Source organism: Copadichromis virginalis, linkage group LG2 (genome assembly GCF_057382275.1).
Source record: "Copadichromis virginalis isolate Kocher_CV1m ecotype Utaka linkage group LG2, C_Virginalis_male_GT1.1, whole genome shotgun sequence".
NCBI classification, from domain to species: domain Eukaryota; kingdom Metazoa; phylum Chordata; class Actinopteri; order Cichliformes; family Cichlidae; genus Copadichromis; species Copadichromis virginalis.
Window position 1 is genome coordinate 4,060,041 of NC_140619.1, and position 18,310 is coordinate 4,078,350.

General features: G+C 40.9%; 1 protein-coding gene across 1 annotated transcript in view; it reads right to left on the minus strand.

Annotated features, from left to right (window-relative positions):
• slit3 (slit homolog 3 (Drosophila)) overlaps window positions 1-16,595 on the minus strand; it is a 241,607-nt gene extending 225,012 nt beyond the window's left edge. The window contains exons 1-2 of the mRNA XM_085468616.1: window positions 15,937-16,595; window positions 438-509 (exon numbers count right to left, since the gene is read on the minus strand). Of these exons, the coding sequence (XP_085324742.1) occupies window positions 438-509; window positions 15,937-16,127 (263 nt within the window). The 5' untranslated portion in view covers window positions 16,128-16,595. The remainder of the gene's footprint in view (window positions 1-437; window positions 510-15,936) is intronic.
• Between the last annotated feature and the right edge of the window lie 1,715 nt (window positions 16,596-18,310).

The following is an 18,310-nucleotide window of genomic DNA, read 5'->3' on the forward strand; positions in this document are numbered from 1 at the left end:
GTGCTGGTTCCTCGCATGCAGCACATATGAGGAGATAGTCAGCTTCAGAGGATTCTGCTAGAAAAATTTAGGTTAGTTTAAGCAAGCAGCTGCCTGGGTAGAGTATACAGAAGTCAGGATGCATAATTCCCAATGGCCCGCTCTAAGTTCACTAGACAATTACCTGCTCTGTTCTCGCATGGGTGCAATCAGACATTATACAGACTGTGTACAAAGGCACTGTTTAATGTGTAATCAGACATTTGTATTCTCACATACAGCTCAAAGAAGCAACATCAAGAAGATTTCAGCAGATAACTGCAATCTGAATTATACATTTTCATACATCCTGACTGATTTAAAATAAGTTAAAGTCCTCAAATAAACTGGAGGGAATGTGAGCAAAGCCTAATGTTTTACTGACTAAAAATTTGATTGAAAAAAGGAAAGAAACTTACAGAATCCTGAGGTTCTTGAGGCCAGAAAAGTCCACTTTAGTGATTCTGGTGATGTTGTTTTTATTCAAATCCCTAGAAAGAGAAAAACAGGATAAAAATTACTTATTCAGTCAAAATTACATTCAGTTGTGAGTATAATGTAACTTTAACACAACTGTGAAAGCAAACAAGCGCCCACCAAGTGGCAGAAGGACAGGGCATGAGAATGCTCCACAGCATATAGGCCCACACACATGCATACAAGTACAAACACAAGCAAACCAAGCACCGAGAAACTTCTGTTCTGATGCACAATTATTTACTGGAAAACAAATTTTTCAATAAAAATTTTTTTTTCTCTTTCCAATGTCACAGTTTAAAAGCTTATCATGTTTCCTGACTGTCATTCAATTAGTTTTAACTACGGGCGCAAAATGTATACATACTGCAATATGAACTGACTGCCTGAGTGTGTGTGTGTGTGTGTGTGTGTGTGTGTGTGTGTGTGTGTGTGTGTGTGTGTGTGTGTGTAGACTGGTTCCCTTTATATGGGTTTGATGTTTATTGAAACGCTGTCGCACTGCAGGAATTAGGGCAAGAAAAAAAAACATACGCACACACAGAAAGAAAGGGCACACACAAACAGCACACACACAATGTTCTCTCTTATTTCACACACAGAGCTCCTCCAAAGCTTTCACTCGCTCTCAGAACCATAGACACACACACACACACAAACAGAACTAGGTTTTGCCAACGCAGGCAGCGTGTGTGTTTTTCATAATACACCTAAACATTTATAAATCTGATTTAAGACAATATTAGGTTTCAAAAGGCTTCCTCAAGCTGACATAGCAAGGGCCACTAATAAGAGCCATTCCCCAGCTTGTGACAGGGAGGGTTGCTATAGGCCAGACCAGTCCTCCAAAGCGCAAAATGGGGTCCTTGGTCCAACAGGGTGTTCTTGAAAGGGCTCCAGAGTAATGAATAACTACAATATCTCATATGTAGCAGTGGGATGTCACAAAAATGACTGATCCAACCCGGCACGTCAGATGAAGTATAGGAAAGCTGGCTTAAATCATAAGCAACAAGAAATGAGATCCCTGTCACGTACTTGTGTTTACATTCAAAAATATGAAACACTGAAAAGGGTTTGAATGTGAATATTTTATCCAAACAATAGATCAGATGGCAATATCGCACATGATCCCACAATGTTTTCACACAACAACTTCAAATATTTTCCACAGATATTCTTTCTCATAAGTGGCACACAGCAGGAAAATGTCCATTCATACTACTAGAAAAGGGGTTTGTGTGGTTTGGGCAGGGGAGCGTTTCTAATGAAAAGTTAAAAACTCTGCAGAGAATAGTAGAAACTCTCAACTCAGTGGATTTGATTTACAATGTTTCAGTTCATTCTCACCCCTGCCCTCCGCCTCTTTTCCAGACACGCCTTTTTTCCCCACAATAATGTGTTAATAAAACACGTCAACACTTAATGGCATAAAATGAAAGTAGATGTTTAGGTGATGAATGCTTAAGAACATTTAGCACAGAAACAACCAAACTGTTTCACTCAGGTGTTGGTGAAGACCAAAATGTTACTGCGGCAATGCTGTTCATGACTACTGGAACAAAACGACCACCACATGATCAGGAAAACAAGTAATAAACAATAGTTTTGTGGGACGATATAACACTGCATGTTTAAAATAGATTTTAAATCTATCATCGTCTGTCAGATGCCCAGGGGTTTGGAAGCAACCGCTATTTTATTCACAACGTCTCTGGTTTGAGTGCAGCCCACATTTCTAGCTGAAGTTAACTTTTGCTTTCCGACAATAAACTGACATGTTGAGAAATGAGCTTGACATAAACATCCTCTGCTTAGGTATAATACTTTTGCATTAATGTATAGCTCACTAAAGCAATGAACTGAGAAAGACAAAGAAAGCAGAATGAAGTTTCACGTTGATGCCGAGTCTCATCCATCTTAATGTTTCATGTGAGACATTCGAGACACCAGATAACATTTTGACAGTGAGCTGCTTCACTATCCAGACTATAAGCTGCTGGTTCTTGTCACAAGCTTTCCAAGTGTTTGGCTTTGCCAGTTCCTTGAAATGCAAGGCACTGACAATTACTTGATAAGCCTTCTTGGGGTTTGATTTATTAATTTGAACATGAGGAAAGAGTTGATTTGCTTCAGAAATAAACTGTTTTTCTTGTTCATGTTTGTTACTCTACCACACTTATAGTCTAGCTGTACAGAAGGTGAGAGGTTTTCACCCTACCCCTGCGAAGATATTGACTGCGCATCATTGGAAGCGGATGACATAAGTATCTGACAAATGTTTACAGGTTGACAAGTGGGCTGGAATAGAGAAGAGGGTAACAGTGAGGTTCACTGGGAATGGGAGGCTGGCTGATGGACCAACAACAGCACAAGTAAGAGTAGCCTACAGACTGGGTGTACCACATGCTTTTTACACTGCCTCCAGATGGGCATCCCCTGAGTGGAAAGGACAGCGAATGCACTACCACTGCTTGACCATAAATCTGGCTGTACCCTCTGCTATCTCCCCTTATCTTTCAGACAGTAAGATAAGACCAGCCTAAGTGACAAGTGGCATGGGTTGATGGACCACACTAGCTGCCACTTTCCTGTCACCTGAGAACAGGAAACCGTGACTAAAATTCTCACACGGGTTAATCTTATTCTACTAATGGTTCGGACTGCTGATGGTTGTGTAATGACATGGGAGTAATGTGCTTGACCATTCCTGTCCCTCCCTTTATGATCCATCTCTGATGGCTGATTCCAGCAAGTCAAACAGGTGCACCAAACATGTTCTTATCAGTAAAACTGTTTTTCTCTTGAATCATCTCAAACTAATTTCTTGAACATGACATTAAGTTGACCGTACACAAATGGACTCCACACTCACCCGCACCTTGTTGAATGTATGGCATGAAGAGCAAAGGTAGCTCGGAAGGCAAAAAGAGATCCACCACCATAATGAAAAAGCGTAACTAATGAAGTGTTTAGTGGATGTGTAGCTTACCCTTGGTTACAATCTTTCAGTTTTCTATTTACGCTCCATCCTCCTCCTCATCTATCTCAAATCTCTCTTTGATCATTGCTCTCTAATGTCCGTCTGTCAGTCTCTCACAGCCAGCTTTACCCAGCGTTCCCAGCCTTACTCTCCACTTTTCTTCTTCTTCTCAGTAATCTCCCTCTCGTCTCTCCCTGTCTCGATCTTTCACGTCTTATCTTTCACTGTTTCACAGTTGACTAAACACTTTTTCTTCACCTTCATCTGTTTTTCCTCTCCATCCCTAATCTCTCCTCTTTTATCTCAATCTCTCACTGTTTTACACTTGGCTACAATTTTCCTACCCTTATTTTCTTTTTTCTCTCTCTCTAATCTCTCAAACCTTATCTCCATCTTTCTTATGTTCACAGTGGAAACTTCTGCTCTTACTAAGGAGATTGCTTTGCAGTTAAGCAATTATTGAGTATACAGTTCCAGGTACAGCACAATGGCAGAATCCCATCAAACCTCGCTGCCTAAAAACTGTGGAGTCTACATCGCTGCCATGAAAACACACAGACAAGTGGCATGAAATTAAATGAAAATCTTGGATGCACAGCACACTGCTTGGCAGTGATGTCATCGGAAAAAGCTGTCAAAAAAAAGCACAGCATTGTTAGGAGGTAAGAAAACCAGTCATACCTAGCATAATATAAATAAACAACAACTCCCTCTTTTATAAAAGAATTCTGTTCATTATAACTAAATGGTGCTACTGGTACACTTCAGAAATAATAAATAAAATGCACTACCCACAGTATCTTTACATGAGTTAGTAAATCTATTCACTTAACTCCTTGGAATAAGTAAATGTGTGCACAGAGAACTCATTACGAGCAAAGCAAAGACAGCTGATGGGGCTGCCATTCTCATGCACCTGGTCTGTTAAAGCTTAGGTGTACAGCCCACCTGGCAGTAAAGCTTAACTTAGCATCAAATGTTAACTGACCAGCATTCAGACTACTAATGAAATACGTTAGCACAAAAGCCCTAACCGTTGTTTCCATTACAGGCAGAAGTAAGCCGTGCAAGCATGTGTGTGTTTGCGACTAGGGGATAAGACAAGAATGCAAACAGCAGGTGTCCAGGGAATTAATATCCCATTCAACAAAGACATGCACACACAGGCAGAGACAGCCCCCACCACATCTCACTCTAGACCACTGAGAAGTGAACTTTGCAGTCTGGCTGCCTTAGAGTGACACACGGGGTTGACTTTACGGTGACAAATGCATAGTGTGTGTGAGGTGGAGGTGGCAGCAGGACTGATTTGCCTTCAGGACAATATTATTGGTTGGCTACACCATTGGCAAGAGAGAGAACTTTTAGAAAGGAATGTTAAACGATAAATATCAGGTGACTTCAAATATACTAATAAATGAAAAACACGCCACTGTGGTAAAAGATTATCAGAGTTCAGTGTTGAGCTTAAATGTTTTGACATGTCTGCTTGTTGGCTAATTAGCTGTGCTTCTTTTTCTCACCTTGACCCTGTATCTCTGTCTGTCTGGTTTTTGTTTTCTTGAACTCTGTCCTCTTTTTCCCCTCTATCAGGGACAATAGGGAATAAAGATAAAGCACTGAAGTTTCCTCTCTCTGTTTTATCAGTCTCGGACACTGTGACATTTCCTCTTTCCCCTTTTTTCCTCTCCCTTCATTCTTTCACTCACTTTCATCCTTTGTTGACCTCTATCCCACACCTCATTTCCAAATGCATTCACTTCCTGTGCTAATCTCATGTTATTTTCCAAAAGCTCTTGTGCCGCTTCACTTTCTCATTCCTCCATTTTTACTCTCCGTCCTTCTCACTCATAGATAGATGTGCTCAATTTCATTCTCTAAATCTACCACTTACACAAGGAATCCTAATTGCTCTCTTCCTTTTCCTCTAAGCTCTGTGCTCGCCAGGTGTCATGCTGCTTTGAAATTGGCTCTGCTATAACTGAAATCCATCCACTGCAAATGTTTAGATATTACATTTGGCCAATGCAAACTAAGGCAGCTTTAAGTGCTCTCTTCTGCTCTCACTTTTAAGGAGCACATCTATGTAGCAAGTGAAACGTACACCAAATAAAGGGGGAAGATTAATTGGCCTATGCAGACTTTACTAGCAGCCTTTGTGGAACTGTGAAAACAGTAGTGAAAAATAAATTCAGTGGTAGCATATGAGGAAAAACTTTAGATGTCATAAATACATTTAGACCAAAAAGAAGGTATAATCTTTGCGTATAATAGGAAACTGGATCAACACACAGACTGGTGCATGTGCCAGTAGGGAGAAGCATGGGCAAATTAAACACATCAAATACAGTCAAGAGTATATCATTAACAAGAATGAGAAAGAGACTTAGCCCAACAGTAATCAAGAGAGTAACAGGGATCATGGTAAATGTATTTGTGTATATAAATACATATATATATATATATATATATATATATATATATATATATATATATATATATAGAGCGCTTTACTAGTCCCTAAGGTCCCCAAAGCGCTTTACACATCCAGTCATCCACACATTCACACACTGGTGATGGCAGCTACATTGTAGCCACAGCCGCCCTGGGGCGCACTGACAGAGGCGAGGCTGTCGGACACTGGCGCCACCGGGCCCTCTGACCACCACCAGTAGGCCACAGGTGAAGTGTCTTGCCCAAGGACACAACGACCGAGACTGTTGGAGCCGGGGCTCGAACCGGCAACCTTCCAATTACAAGATTAACTGCCAACTCCTGAGCCACGATCGCCCCATATCATGTAATATCTTAGATAATAAAGGAAAAAAATCAACTATCATGCAGCAGCTAATTGGAGCACCTACAAATAATAGTCCAGGTCGTCAATATGCTTGGTAAAATGATAGATGCTTATGTGCTGTTTAACTGTTTCATTTATGCAGTGTGCTCACTATGACGAATTATCTTTGTTACATGCACAAGATTGAGTCAGTAACACAATTGAGAGATGTAGCCATGGAAAGCTTTCAAAAGGAAAACCTGATCAACACCAGCCTACACTTGGAGTCTGTATATTACCTACAACAGTTTGCAAAAAACTCAGTTTTGGAAATCTTGGGGAGTTTGTGGAACATTTGGTCTCCTGTGCAACCCTTTACTGCTGTTTTGAATCTTTGTCATAGTGATGATAATAGGCAATAAACTGTCTCCTGTTACAAAGCTGCTCTCTGGGATATACAGCAATCATCACTCAAGAGTTTTCTGGGCAGTCACATATTCTTTATTCTCATATACACACAATTAAAAAGAAAAAAAAGTAAGTAATGAGTGCAAACGCAAGCTACAGTACCTTTGAGAGCGCTGAGATCAGGTTCTTTTTAAATTACACAAGGCAGGTTATTTAAAGGCTGTGCTTTCAGGAAAACAGAGAAATAAAAAGATTCAATATGTCAGCATTAGCGTTGTTTCATATCTGTCAGCAAAAGTGCTGAAGCCTAATTTATCTGTTTAAAAACGCTGAAAATTAAAAAAAATTAAAAGAAAAATTACAGAGCAGGCTAATTAGTATTTCATTCCTTTACTTTCTAAAATTCTGGCTCTGCTTTGAAAGCTTTTTTTTAACTTATGATCAAGTGCCTGTACTGTACATCTGTAAGTGTATCTCATTGGTTCGCTCCATTTGTCCCAAGTACAAATGGAGCGAACCATTTGTACTTGGGACAAGTACAAAATGGTTCGCTCATGATGAATGATTAAGGCATTCCATCTGCCTTAATCATTCATCTCTATATATATTTCACATCTTTTCTATGTGTCTCTTTGTTAAATCTGTAACTACAGTCGTTGCATCAAGTGTTTGTTGTTCGGTTGTCCAAGAAATCAAAGGTTTGTCTGCTACAATAGGTTTCCTGCAGCTAGAGCAAGACATCACTATAGCCCCTTTTCCATTAGAACCTACTCGGATCGAGTCGACACGGTTCGCCAAGGTTTTCAGGGTTTTCCATTAGGTCATAGTACCTGGTACTTTTTTAGTACCTGCTCGCTTAGGGTTCCAAACGATCCGAGCAGGTACTAAAATGTGACGTCATCTGACTGCATTCCACCGATTGGCTGGTCAGTGGCGTCACTCGATGATTCATGAGCGCATCTCATTCACGAAAATTAAAACCGCCATTTTTAAAAACCAGGGAACGAGGGAAATGGCTACAAAAACAAAGCCATGTTCCCTGATGAAAAGCCAGAGACCGAGCAGCAGGTAGATTCTTTCTTCCACATCCACCTTTCTTGTTGGGTATTAATTCGGATGCGTTGTGATGAGGACAATCACAAATGTAAGTCGAGTCGTGGCCATCCGTGACGAGTCGATCTGAGTAGGTACTAATGGAAAAGGGGCTTATTAGACTCTGCTGGCTGTGTATACTTCTCAGAGGTATGGGGAAATTTTGCTAGCAGTTTTAAGTTATGCCTGCTAACCCATATTTGGGTAATCCTTCTCTGTACAAATAAATACGCTTGTTTTAGAGCTGTCCAATCTGCTGGATTCTAGGAATGCCAAGTGAAACTAAATAATGAAAGACGAGCACCAGAAAAGAGAACAAAGGTACAAACAAGGGCAGAGAGACCGGAGATAAAAGTCAGTTAAATATTTCCTTTACTGAAGGACACTCGCTTTCACTCCATAAAGGGGAATCCTGTCTGAATGATGCAAAATACATCTCCCTCCTATCTAATCTGTGCTTTCAATTTTGGGTTTTTATTTTTTAACACTGCTTCATTCTGATTTAGCTTTATTGGATTTGTTTTCCCCCTTAAAGTCATCTTCATCTCTTACACCACATTTCTCTCCTATTTATGTCTCAGTCCTTTAAATTGTTTGTTATGCAGCTTTCACATTTAATACCCCAGACTGATTAGATTTTGTTGAAATCTGAGAGAGTAATGCATCTCCTTGTGTGTTCCATCATCAGTTGGTTTGTTTTCTGTCAGTCCCAATTTATTTCCCCTTCCTTCATAGTCTATATTCTATCTTAATACTGATCCACCTCGAGAAATTTCATAGTTTGGTGTCGCTGTTAACCACACAGGCTTGACCACATTAGGGAGACGCCTGAAAGCATCCCTTTGTTTTAGAGTCACAAGCCAAAGGGGCTGTAAACCAGCCCTGTATTTGGTTAGCTCTTTTCTTTGCAAGAGTTTATAGGGTTGCATTGCTTTTGTCTCGATTTACTACTGCTGTACTGTAAGTGAATGGGCTGGGGTGCGGGTGGAGGGGTAATTTGGCTGCGGAGAGGCCACTTGACAAGAACAAGCCCTGCTGCTTCCTCAATGGGGCCCAGGTCAGAAAAAAATGAGAATGAGTGAACAAGAGGATAAGAAAATGAGATTAGGGTGAATGAGAGATTGAAAGAGGACATGAATGACAGAGACAGAGACACAGAAGCACTGATGCATGCATGCACAGTGCAGTGACCTGTTTCTCCATAAGCTTCCAGACTCCATAAATAGTCTATTTGAGCAGTGGCCTGCAAACTGAACACTGTGGTGGAAGTCACTCTATTACTCTGCCACATACCCACAAATAACCACATAAAAATGTATATACACAGGTGTAGTGAAGGAGTACAAACAGAAACTCACACTGAGAAAATAAAGTCCGTGCAGAAGGGAAATAATATGTTGCTTTGGTGACAGTGGCCTAACAAAACAGTGGCATAGCTTGTTAACATCAAACAACTCCAAGCTCACTGCATAGACACACACACACACACACAAATCTATACTAGTGTTATAGTATGACACACACTCTGAAGTCCTCCAAGTTGAGGACTTCTCATTCAGCAGAAAGTCACAGAAGGTCATTCGTGACTCTGGGTTGTTTCTATGTGACACAAATTCTCTCTCATTATATGTCAAAGTTTCCATCTAACCAGTTTCATGTTATTTCTGGTGAATGCATGAGAGTGAACTGTGTGAGCTTGTGCCTGCCTAATGATGAGTGTGCACTGTATGTGTGGGACTGCAGGCTAGATTTTTATGTGCTTCATGAATATGCATTTCATTTAAATTATGTACCTTTTCATGCCTGCGTGTTCTCTTGCACTAAGTTTTTGAGGACCCGTTTTGGGACCTTAACATTTCGGCTGCTTCTTACTGCATCAAATAGCTGTTTGAAGATTAAAAGAAAATCACATGTAGCCTATTTTTTCAGTCGCCATCAAATCAGGATTCTTCTGTAATCGTACCAGAAGTTCATTACTGAGGTCACCTAAGACATTAGTACCGCGAAAAGAAGAAGAAAATACAAGCTGTCAATTAATCACACAGGTGTTAAAGCAACCCCCAGGTTAACAAAACTTGCTTTCAAGTGGAAATGAAAGCAAACTGTGAAATAAACACCCACGGTGTTCACATCCATCACAGTTAACAGACCTTTTCTGGTCCAGCTTGGTTAAGAAGGATTTTCAGACATGTTCTCTTCCGTTTTATACTCCAAATGAAATGTGTTAGTTATTGATGGCTTGTCCGGGGGTAGGTAATTAATTTCCCCAAAGGGTCACATGAGAAACTGGGACTGTTTCAACAAGTGGAACTCAAGTCTGCTTAATATTAATTTTATCTCTTTATAAGCTTCTTGGCTCTGTCCTTCATATCAGTACCAGTTTCTCACGTGAAAGAAAATGGACTGACCACCCCTGAGTCATTATAGAAGCTCTTTTATGCTCCCAGGAAACAATGTTCATCCGTCTCAGCTTTGGCATAATTTGATACAATATGTAATGTGCTGAGAATAGACCAAAAAAAAAGAAAAACCAACGCACATTTCAACAATAAGGCTTTAGGATTAACTTTGTGTTCAAAACTGGATTTTCTAGTATTGATGATTAGGTTAGAGTAAGAGCCTACTGTATATAGTAAGAGCCCTCAAAAGTGCAGTACACTCCGGTACGTGCACCTCCATGTGTTTAGTTTGTTCGTTACATTTGAATATGTCTGTATGTTTTAATGTAGCATCCGGCTTGATCCATTTCCCAGAAGGGCAGTGCCCACTATCAACGCCAGCTGGCTCCCTCTTTGACAAGCTTAAAGTAATTATATAGAAAGGTCATTTGCCCGCATGCTGGAGAAACTTGAGGAAAAGAATATCACCCACTGACCTAGAAATGGAGCCTAAATGTTGGTTAGCCTCACTTGTGCCATTTGGCAAACCATAACTGAATCAAACATAGTTAGAAGGGCACAAAGTGATTACCACAAGATGGCCATGGATGATAGGCGTGACATTAAGAGGCTGTTGGAAAAGAGCAAGCTCACTGTGGTTTTTACTTCTGAGTTTAGCTCTGTCTGCTATTGCAATAACACTCGGCTGCTCTTCAGACAAATTACATCATCATCATACCCACGATAACAGTAAAGAACGGTCTCCACTTAACGATGGCTTTTGTTCAACAGTTACCAAAGGCTGTGTTCATTCATATGCAGAAATATTGCACAAACATCATAATTAGTTTCCTGGTTCCCATAAAACAAAGCAGTACAACTAAAGATTCATGGAACACATCAAAACTGTTGGAACACATTTTGAACTTAACATTATCAGACTCTTTGGGTGGGGCTAGCAGCTGTATACAAAACACTGTTATTTGCAATGATGTCAGATAAATATTTAAGACAGAGCCAAAAGTAGCTGGGAAGTCTACACCACAGTACTTTAGTCATTGCAGATTGATCCAATCAAATTATTCCAAATTTAGGGAACTAGAACTATGTCAGCACAAATTAGCTGGTCTGCTCCATGCGCAGGATAGAACCAAAGTATTCAGAGATCTCGCACACACACACAAAATTCCAGCCCCACCATGAAATGCCATTTCATAGCCGAGGGTGTGGTGGTTAGAGCGCCCACTGGCCAATCAACACTAAGCTTTGATAAGAGCCAGAAGCAGCGGCTAAAGTGTGTGTGTCCACACAAACACACGCAGCAGCAGCAGCAGCAGGGATCCTACTGTTATGCGCTCTGTGGTACAGTAGGCTGGCACGTTGGGGGGAAATGGGGGTTGTGAGATGCTGCTGGCAAACTGATGGTGTGTGTGAGTGCGTGCGTCGGAGGGGGAGGTGGAGGTCAGAAAAAAAGTGGTAGAACTGAGGAGTGAAGCAAAGGAAAAGTAGAGAAGAAAAGAAGTTGGGCAGAAAGAGCGAGAGATGTAGGAGAAAAAACAACGGTGGGATAAAGATAAAAAGCTTGGAGGGGAAGGGAAATTAAAGAGCAGAAGGGGAGAAAGAACTAGCTGAGAAGAGAGAAAGCACAGAAGGTGTTGCCTGTACAAATCTTGCCAAAATTTACTGGTGGTGTTAGCGAGGGAACAGAAAACTAGACTGTTAAACTCAAATTTAGCTTGTGCAAAGCTGGCTGAGGAAACTTGCTGCCAGTCAACTACAAACACAGTGCATGTATGAGGATGCAATCATGCACACATGCACATTGTGACAAAATTAAAACATGCAAAGCTTGCACAAACACATGCAGAAAAAAAACAAACTGCAGCTCGAGCGATTGGAAGCTCCCTTTGGAGTTTACGGCATTTGATTCTCCCACATTTTCACAGCAGTTGAGGCAACAGTTTGGAATTTGAATCTCAGGGGAAAAAAAGTGTTTGTGCTTTTTTGTATGTGTGTCTATGCAGACCCTGTAGGGCAGGTGTGAACCGAACCCGAGAGAGAAAAGCCGTTCTTATGTTTCAATTCACTTTACCCAACCTCGTTAAGCCTGTTAAGCTACCCCCAAAAACCCTCCACTCAAATTAGATGCAAATGAGGCCTCAAGTGGCTTTCCAAGTAGAACATTACGGAATTGACTGGCCCGAGGTAATCTTTGAGGCTGGCAGCATGTGAGTGTGTCTGTTAAGTGAACAGTTGGGGCCACCACAGTTTTTCTCTCGTTAACCTTTCCAAATGTTTACAATAGTGAGGAAGACCGGGCTTTTAAAGAGATTGATTCTGTGGTTATGACAGGTGGACTGCGGCGCTTGCTTACTCGTTTTCACATGTAGCAGAAAGAAACTAGATTCAAACTTTCGCACTGTGTGTAATAAAAAGGCTAAGTGGGGGCATATTGTGAAAGCTACATGAGTGTTACAGTGCTTTCATGCTTTACAGTGCATCTTGACTGATTCTCTTCACTCCAGGCATCCACCGTTCCTCAGGAAATTTACCACTGTGAAATGTTGCAGTGTTATATAATGTGACAGTATATCATGAAATCCTCTTAACTCCATGTGTCACGTACTTCTGCTTTACTCTGCTGTGAATTTCTACATTTGGTTTCATAAAACTTCAAGCAATCGTTCTAAATTACTCTGATTCGATATATGTGTCTATAGAGGGTGCGGCAATGTAGAAGTTGAAAAACATTTTCCCGGAAAGATAAGGTGAAAGCCTCGCCTTAACTAAATGCTACATGTTTTGCGCCCTTGATGCATGTTCTAGTGTTGTGAGGTAACAGATACACATTATATTTTCTAATATTTCAGCGAGAGAGAGACAAGAAAACTTTTAAATCAGAAAAAAGATGGAGGATTTCAGTGCTACAATATTTAAAGCAATGTTGAAACCATGGGCGTAATTTCCAGGGGGGTTATGTTATCTTTACTCATTTCAGTTATTACCAGCAAAATAGTCGCACGTTTAAATTTGGACGTTGGAAATTTACCCAGATTTATTTATTTATTTAGACAGAGATCTTGAACTATATTCTACACCAGCGGTCCCCAACGGACCGGTTTATGCTCGACAATATTTTCACGGACCGGCCTTTAAGGTGTCGCGGATAAATACAACAAAATAAAACTAGTACCGGTACCGAAAAAAAGAAGATTTATTCATAACACACGTGAAAAGACCCAGGAAAACAGAGTTAACGATAAAAACGATAACGAAATAACGCTGAAAACCGATAAAAACCCTGAAAACCACACATTTCACACCTGAACCTCAACTTTCGCAGCCCGGTACCAAACGACTCACGGACCGGTACCGGTCCGAGGCCCGGGGGTTGGGGACCGCTGTTCTACTCTAGGATGATGTGAATTGATTTAAATGTATATGGTCCATTTCATTTTAAAATGATCAGTTAAACTCTTTTAAGCATGAACAATTCATAAAGTTCTTTTTTTTAACCCAAATCATAAGGACTTTTATCCCTAATTGTGACTTTTCACTTCACTTCAAGTTTATTGCCAGTTTTTGCCACCATGAAAAAGTCTGTTATACCATAATGTCAAGCCACAATGACGAGTGTGTTAGTATACCATAGAAAAAGCCCGGAAAGTCTTGAAATATGGACGAAAAAATAAAAACTTATAGTCTTAAAGAATCTCTGCCAATGGAAATCATCACCTTACGCTTTTGCAATCTGTAAATGTGTCAGTGGTGAAGTGTGGAAGTATTCGATTATAGTTGAGAAACTTTTTGAAATTTACAACTTTTACTTAGAAGTTAACAACTTTTTTGTTACAAGAATCTGTTGTCCACATGAACTTTATCACAACTGTCAAAATCAAATCCCTGCTTAGAGCAATGATGCTCATCTCTCTTAAAACAAAGTGTCTGTTGTAACCTTTAGGACTAGAATCTCATCCATTTTAATGTTTCCCAACCCAGACTCCCTAAAATATATCTGCAGAGGGAGAATGAGATGACGGTAGAAAAAGAGGGAGGAAAAGAGCAACTCTTGGCCAAAGTCACATCTGAAACACTGACCTGGATAAATCAGAGAAACATAAACACAGAGTTTCTGGACTGAAAAGGGAGGGAGGGGGCGCTGCTACCCCAAATATTCCACCCTGGGGACCCCAGGGAGACGCAGAAGACCCCGTTATCCCACCTCCCCATCACAACCTGCTCTAATTATTTATTTTTCTTGGGTCTAAATGTCTTCGGGGGATTACTGTGCAAAAGCCAACAGGTCCTAGGAGGTCACAACAGCCCTGTTGAATAGCAGAGGTATGGGGGTTCATTGTTAACACTCATACATACACACACAAGAAAAGCAATCACACCAGCCAGTGCAAACACGCAGGCACACAAACATATGAAACAGCTCAGCCAAGCAAAAATCCACACACACATGCTAATCACATGTTCATATCCACCAGTACCCCCCACATCCACACACACACACTCACACATATTCACAAACATGACCCCCCACTTTCCTCAGCAGCCTACTGATTGTGTTTGTTGTCTCAGGTTAGGTCTGTTGTTGATCCCCTGCAGGGCTTTTGGCTGCTCTGTTGTCATGCATAATCACTTCCATACCTTAACAGCAAAGGTGTGTGTTTGTGAGTGCATGTGTGTGGCTGCGCTGATGTATACGTGTCAAGATCAGGCTGGAGGTGGCAGCAGCGCCTGTCAGTGTTCTGTCCCTGCCTAAGGAATGAATATGATTTTAAACTGTCACCCAGGCTAAGAATAAAGAAAGAAAGAACCAGTAGTTCTTGAAGTGAAAAACACTGAGGATCTAGTTCAGTTTTACTCATATTCTACAAAACTTTAGAAAGTCTTACCCAGGCATGTGAAAGAATACAATTTAAAGTGATTTAAGGCGACTTTCTCACATTCTTTTGACCTGTTTAAAATTTCAAAAGCTTTCTCTAAAAACATAGTTGGTGACTGTTTTCTTAACCACCTCTGTTCATTGGGGGTCGCAGGTGATTTTAGGGCACTTTTGTGTGTGCAATATATTAAGCTAGAATAAAATAGCAGTATTTTAAACTAAAGGCATTGCAGCTTTTCACAGTAAGACGTACCCTTTGAGTAATATGCTGACAGGATTTTTGATAGCAGTAGTTTCCTTACGATTTTTAAAAGCCACATAAAGCCAGTCATCGTCTAAAAAAAAAAAAGCTTTATCCACTTTTATATAAAAGTTATGTCCCAACTTTATATAGCCTGAGTAGTAATCATGGCAACAACGATAAAAAAGTACCAGAAATAGTACCAGAGTTTTACATACAGGACGGGGGTTTATAAGATAATATAAAAACATGAATTTAATAAACTAAATGGGATGTTGATGCACATGGATGCTATTACAGTAGCCTGCTGTATGAAATAAGTACCGTTATGTGCAAGTGATGAAAGTTTAACAATGCACGACTAAGTTTTCGAGATGTTTTTTAAAAATGTATTTGCTTAGGCTGCTGCCCCCGCGACCCGGCCCCGGATAAAGCGGATGAAGATGGATGGATGGTATTCAAAATATTTTGCTCGGAAAAATCTGCGAAAACGTGCAGTTTTCCTACAGAGCATGTTAAGTTTAAAATGCACTATCCACAATTCAGGAGCATGGGAGTAATGCAAAGGGAGAAAAGGTGAATAATAAGGTCAGAGTGCCCTCTATGATGAACTTTGGTTAAATTGATGCAATTACAGATAAGTTGAAAAAAAACAACTGCTCTTACAGGCGCTCGGCATTCCTCGGTATTCCTTTGGGCACAGTCTTCAAACCCAGACCCTGGCAGTCCACATGAGATCCGGAGCAGCTACACTTGTGTGGGCATCCATTCACCGATGTAGCGCACACCAGCAGAGCGAAAGCTAGAGCCCAAACCCGGCAGAGCGCGGCGCGCTTCCCCGGTGTGGTCGGAGGCATTATAGCAATCCACCGAAATTACTTCCAACAGACGTTAATTGAAAATCCGCGGGGGGTGAAGGAGACACAGTGGAAGTGCGGATCCTGTGTAAGTTGAAGACAGGACGTTTTTTCTGTGGCAGAATTTTTGGAAAAAAGAAAGAAAAACGCAAGCCGAAATCAAATTAAGTTCGCTGTTGCACGAATTCAGAAAACTTCTCTCCAGAGACTCGGTAACTACGAGTCTACTTAAAACATCCCTTTGCCAGTGACGAAGAAGACAATAACAACGTAGATATGACACGCTAGACAAAAACTTTAAATATCTATTCGTGCGTCACTCAGCTCAATGCGTAAAAGTTTCCCCAAATGTTCTCCATTCCCAAACTCTCCGAGAACTTATGAGCCTAGCTTCTAAACCTTCCAAGGTGAGAATATTCAGCTGGGGTGTAACCTCCTTCCAAGGAACATCCCTCCGCTGCCAGGGAGTAAAAAGTGAGAGTAGTAAAGGAGTTATAATCACACACATACAAAAAAAAAAGTTGAAAGCGCAGTGGCGCAACACAGACTGATTCGCCTGGCGATTGTGAGAGCGAGAGAGGCAAACAGATTTGTATTTAGGTTCCCCCCAAAATCCTCCTTCCCTCTCCCTCCCTCCCTCTCTCTCTCTTTCTGTTGATGTCAGGAGAGTCGGAGAGCTCTACAAACTTTGATTCGTCCTTTATCTTCCCCAAGTCTGTAAACCAAACTCGAGTAAAACTCTATCCACGGAAGCAGCGTACTCATTTGAGCTGGTTTCTCAGCAGCTCTTCTTTTATTTTTTTAGCCCATTTATCAACGTAATGAACTTGCTATCATGTTTTGGTTTTGAGGCGCGTCTTTTTTCAGCCATATTTATCATGCATCATCCTGCGGGAGTCTGTGTTGTGTGTCAACTTCATTGATAGATGCTTTAACAAGTAGCATATGACAAAAATGCTGGATGACAGCTCAGTCATAGTTGATCACATTTAATTAAGCTGAACTTATCTGTTATGGTGTTAGAAAATCCACACAGTGTACAATGACTGTGGGGGTGAAACGAGGCTTGTTGCGACAGGTGATACATATATACATATATGATCAGCTCAATATAAATAAGTATGGATTTAAGGTGAGTTAAACTTATATTCTTAGTGGCCACAGGCAAAAGTTAAAGCTCTTGCTAATAGTCCAACTACTCTTCATCACTACACAGACTTGCACACAGCTCTTGGTGCAGATAGCAGGACTAAGGCTAAAAGAGTTTTCAGAGCAGATAAAGTATGAAGACTTGCAGAGTGTTGCAGTAGTGCTGCTGCCCTCTATTGGTAGAAGGAAATAAAGGTGGATTATCGTCAATTGCAGTTATAAAATAATTTCATTTCTAATTGAATCAGTGTTGTCTAAATTAATCCAGTGCATTCCTCCAAATCTAAAAAAATCTGATGGGCTTTTTCTCAGCAGTGTCTCAGTCTTTAATTAACAGTGGGGAGTTCAGCACGGTGGCACGGTGGTTAGTACTGTTGCCGCACCGCAAGAAGGTCCTGAGTTCAATTCCACCATCAGGCCGGGGTCTTTCTGTGTGGAGTTTGCATGTTCTCCCCGTGTTTGCGTGGGTTCCCTCCGGGTACTCCGGCTTCCTCCCACCATCCAAAGACATGCAGCTTGTGGGGATAGGTTAATTGGATAATCCAAATTGTCACTAGGTGTGAATGTGCGAATGAATATGAGTGTGAATGGTTGTCTGTCCCTGTGTGTCCCTGCGACAGACTGGCGACCTGTCCAGGGTGTACCCCGCCTCTCGCCCTATGACAGCTGGGATAGGCTCCAGCGCCTCCCGCGACCCTGAAAAGGATAAGCGGACGCGAATGGATGGATGGATGAGTTCATAAATATTGTAACACTTAGGTCTCAAACTGAGCAATTCAATATTTCATTCTTGGTCTCACTCTAATTAAAACATCAGTTTTCCTGCCAGTGGGAGCAAAAGGGAGACTTGTGACTAGTTTAATATTTGATTAATTCTCTGTAAACAAATCTACTTCGAAGGTTTTTCAAAAATTCCCAAAGCTTTTAGAAATCCATCCCATATCTAATTTAAATTTTAATGGTTTGCATTTGGTGTTTGTTCAGTTCCAGAAACAGACTGATTCACAGTTAGTCATGAATTTTTTCAGTGCCTT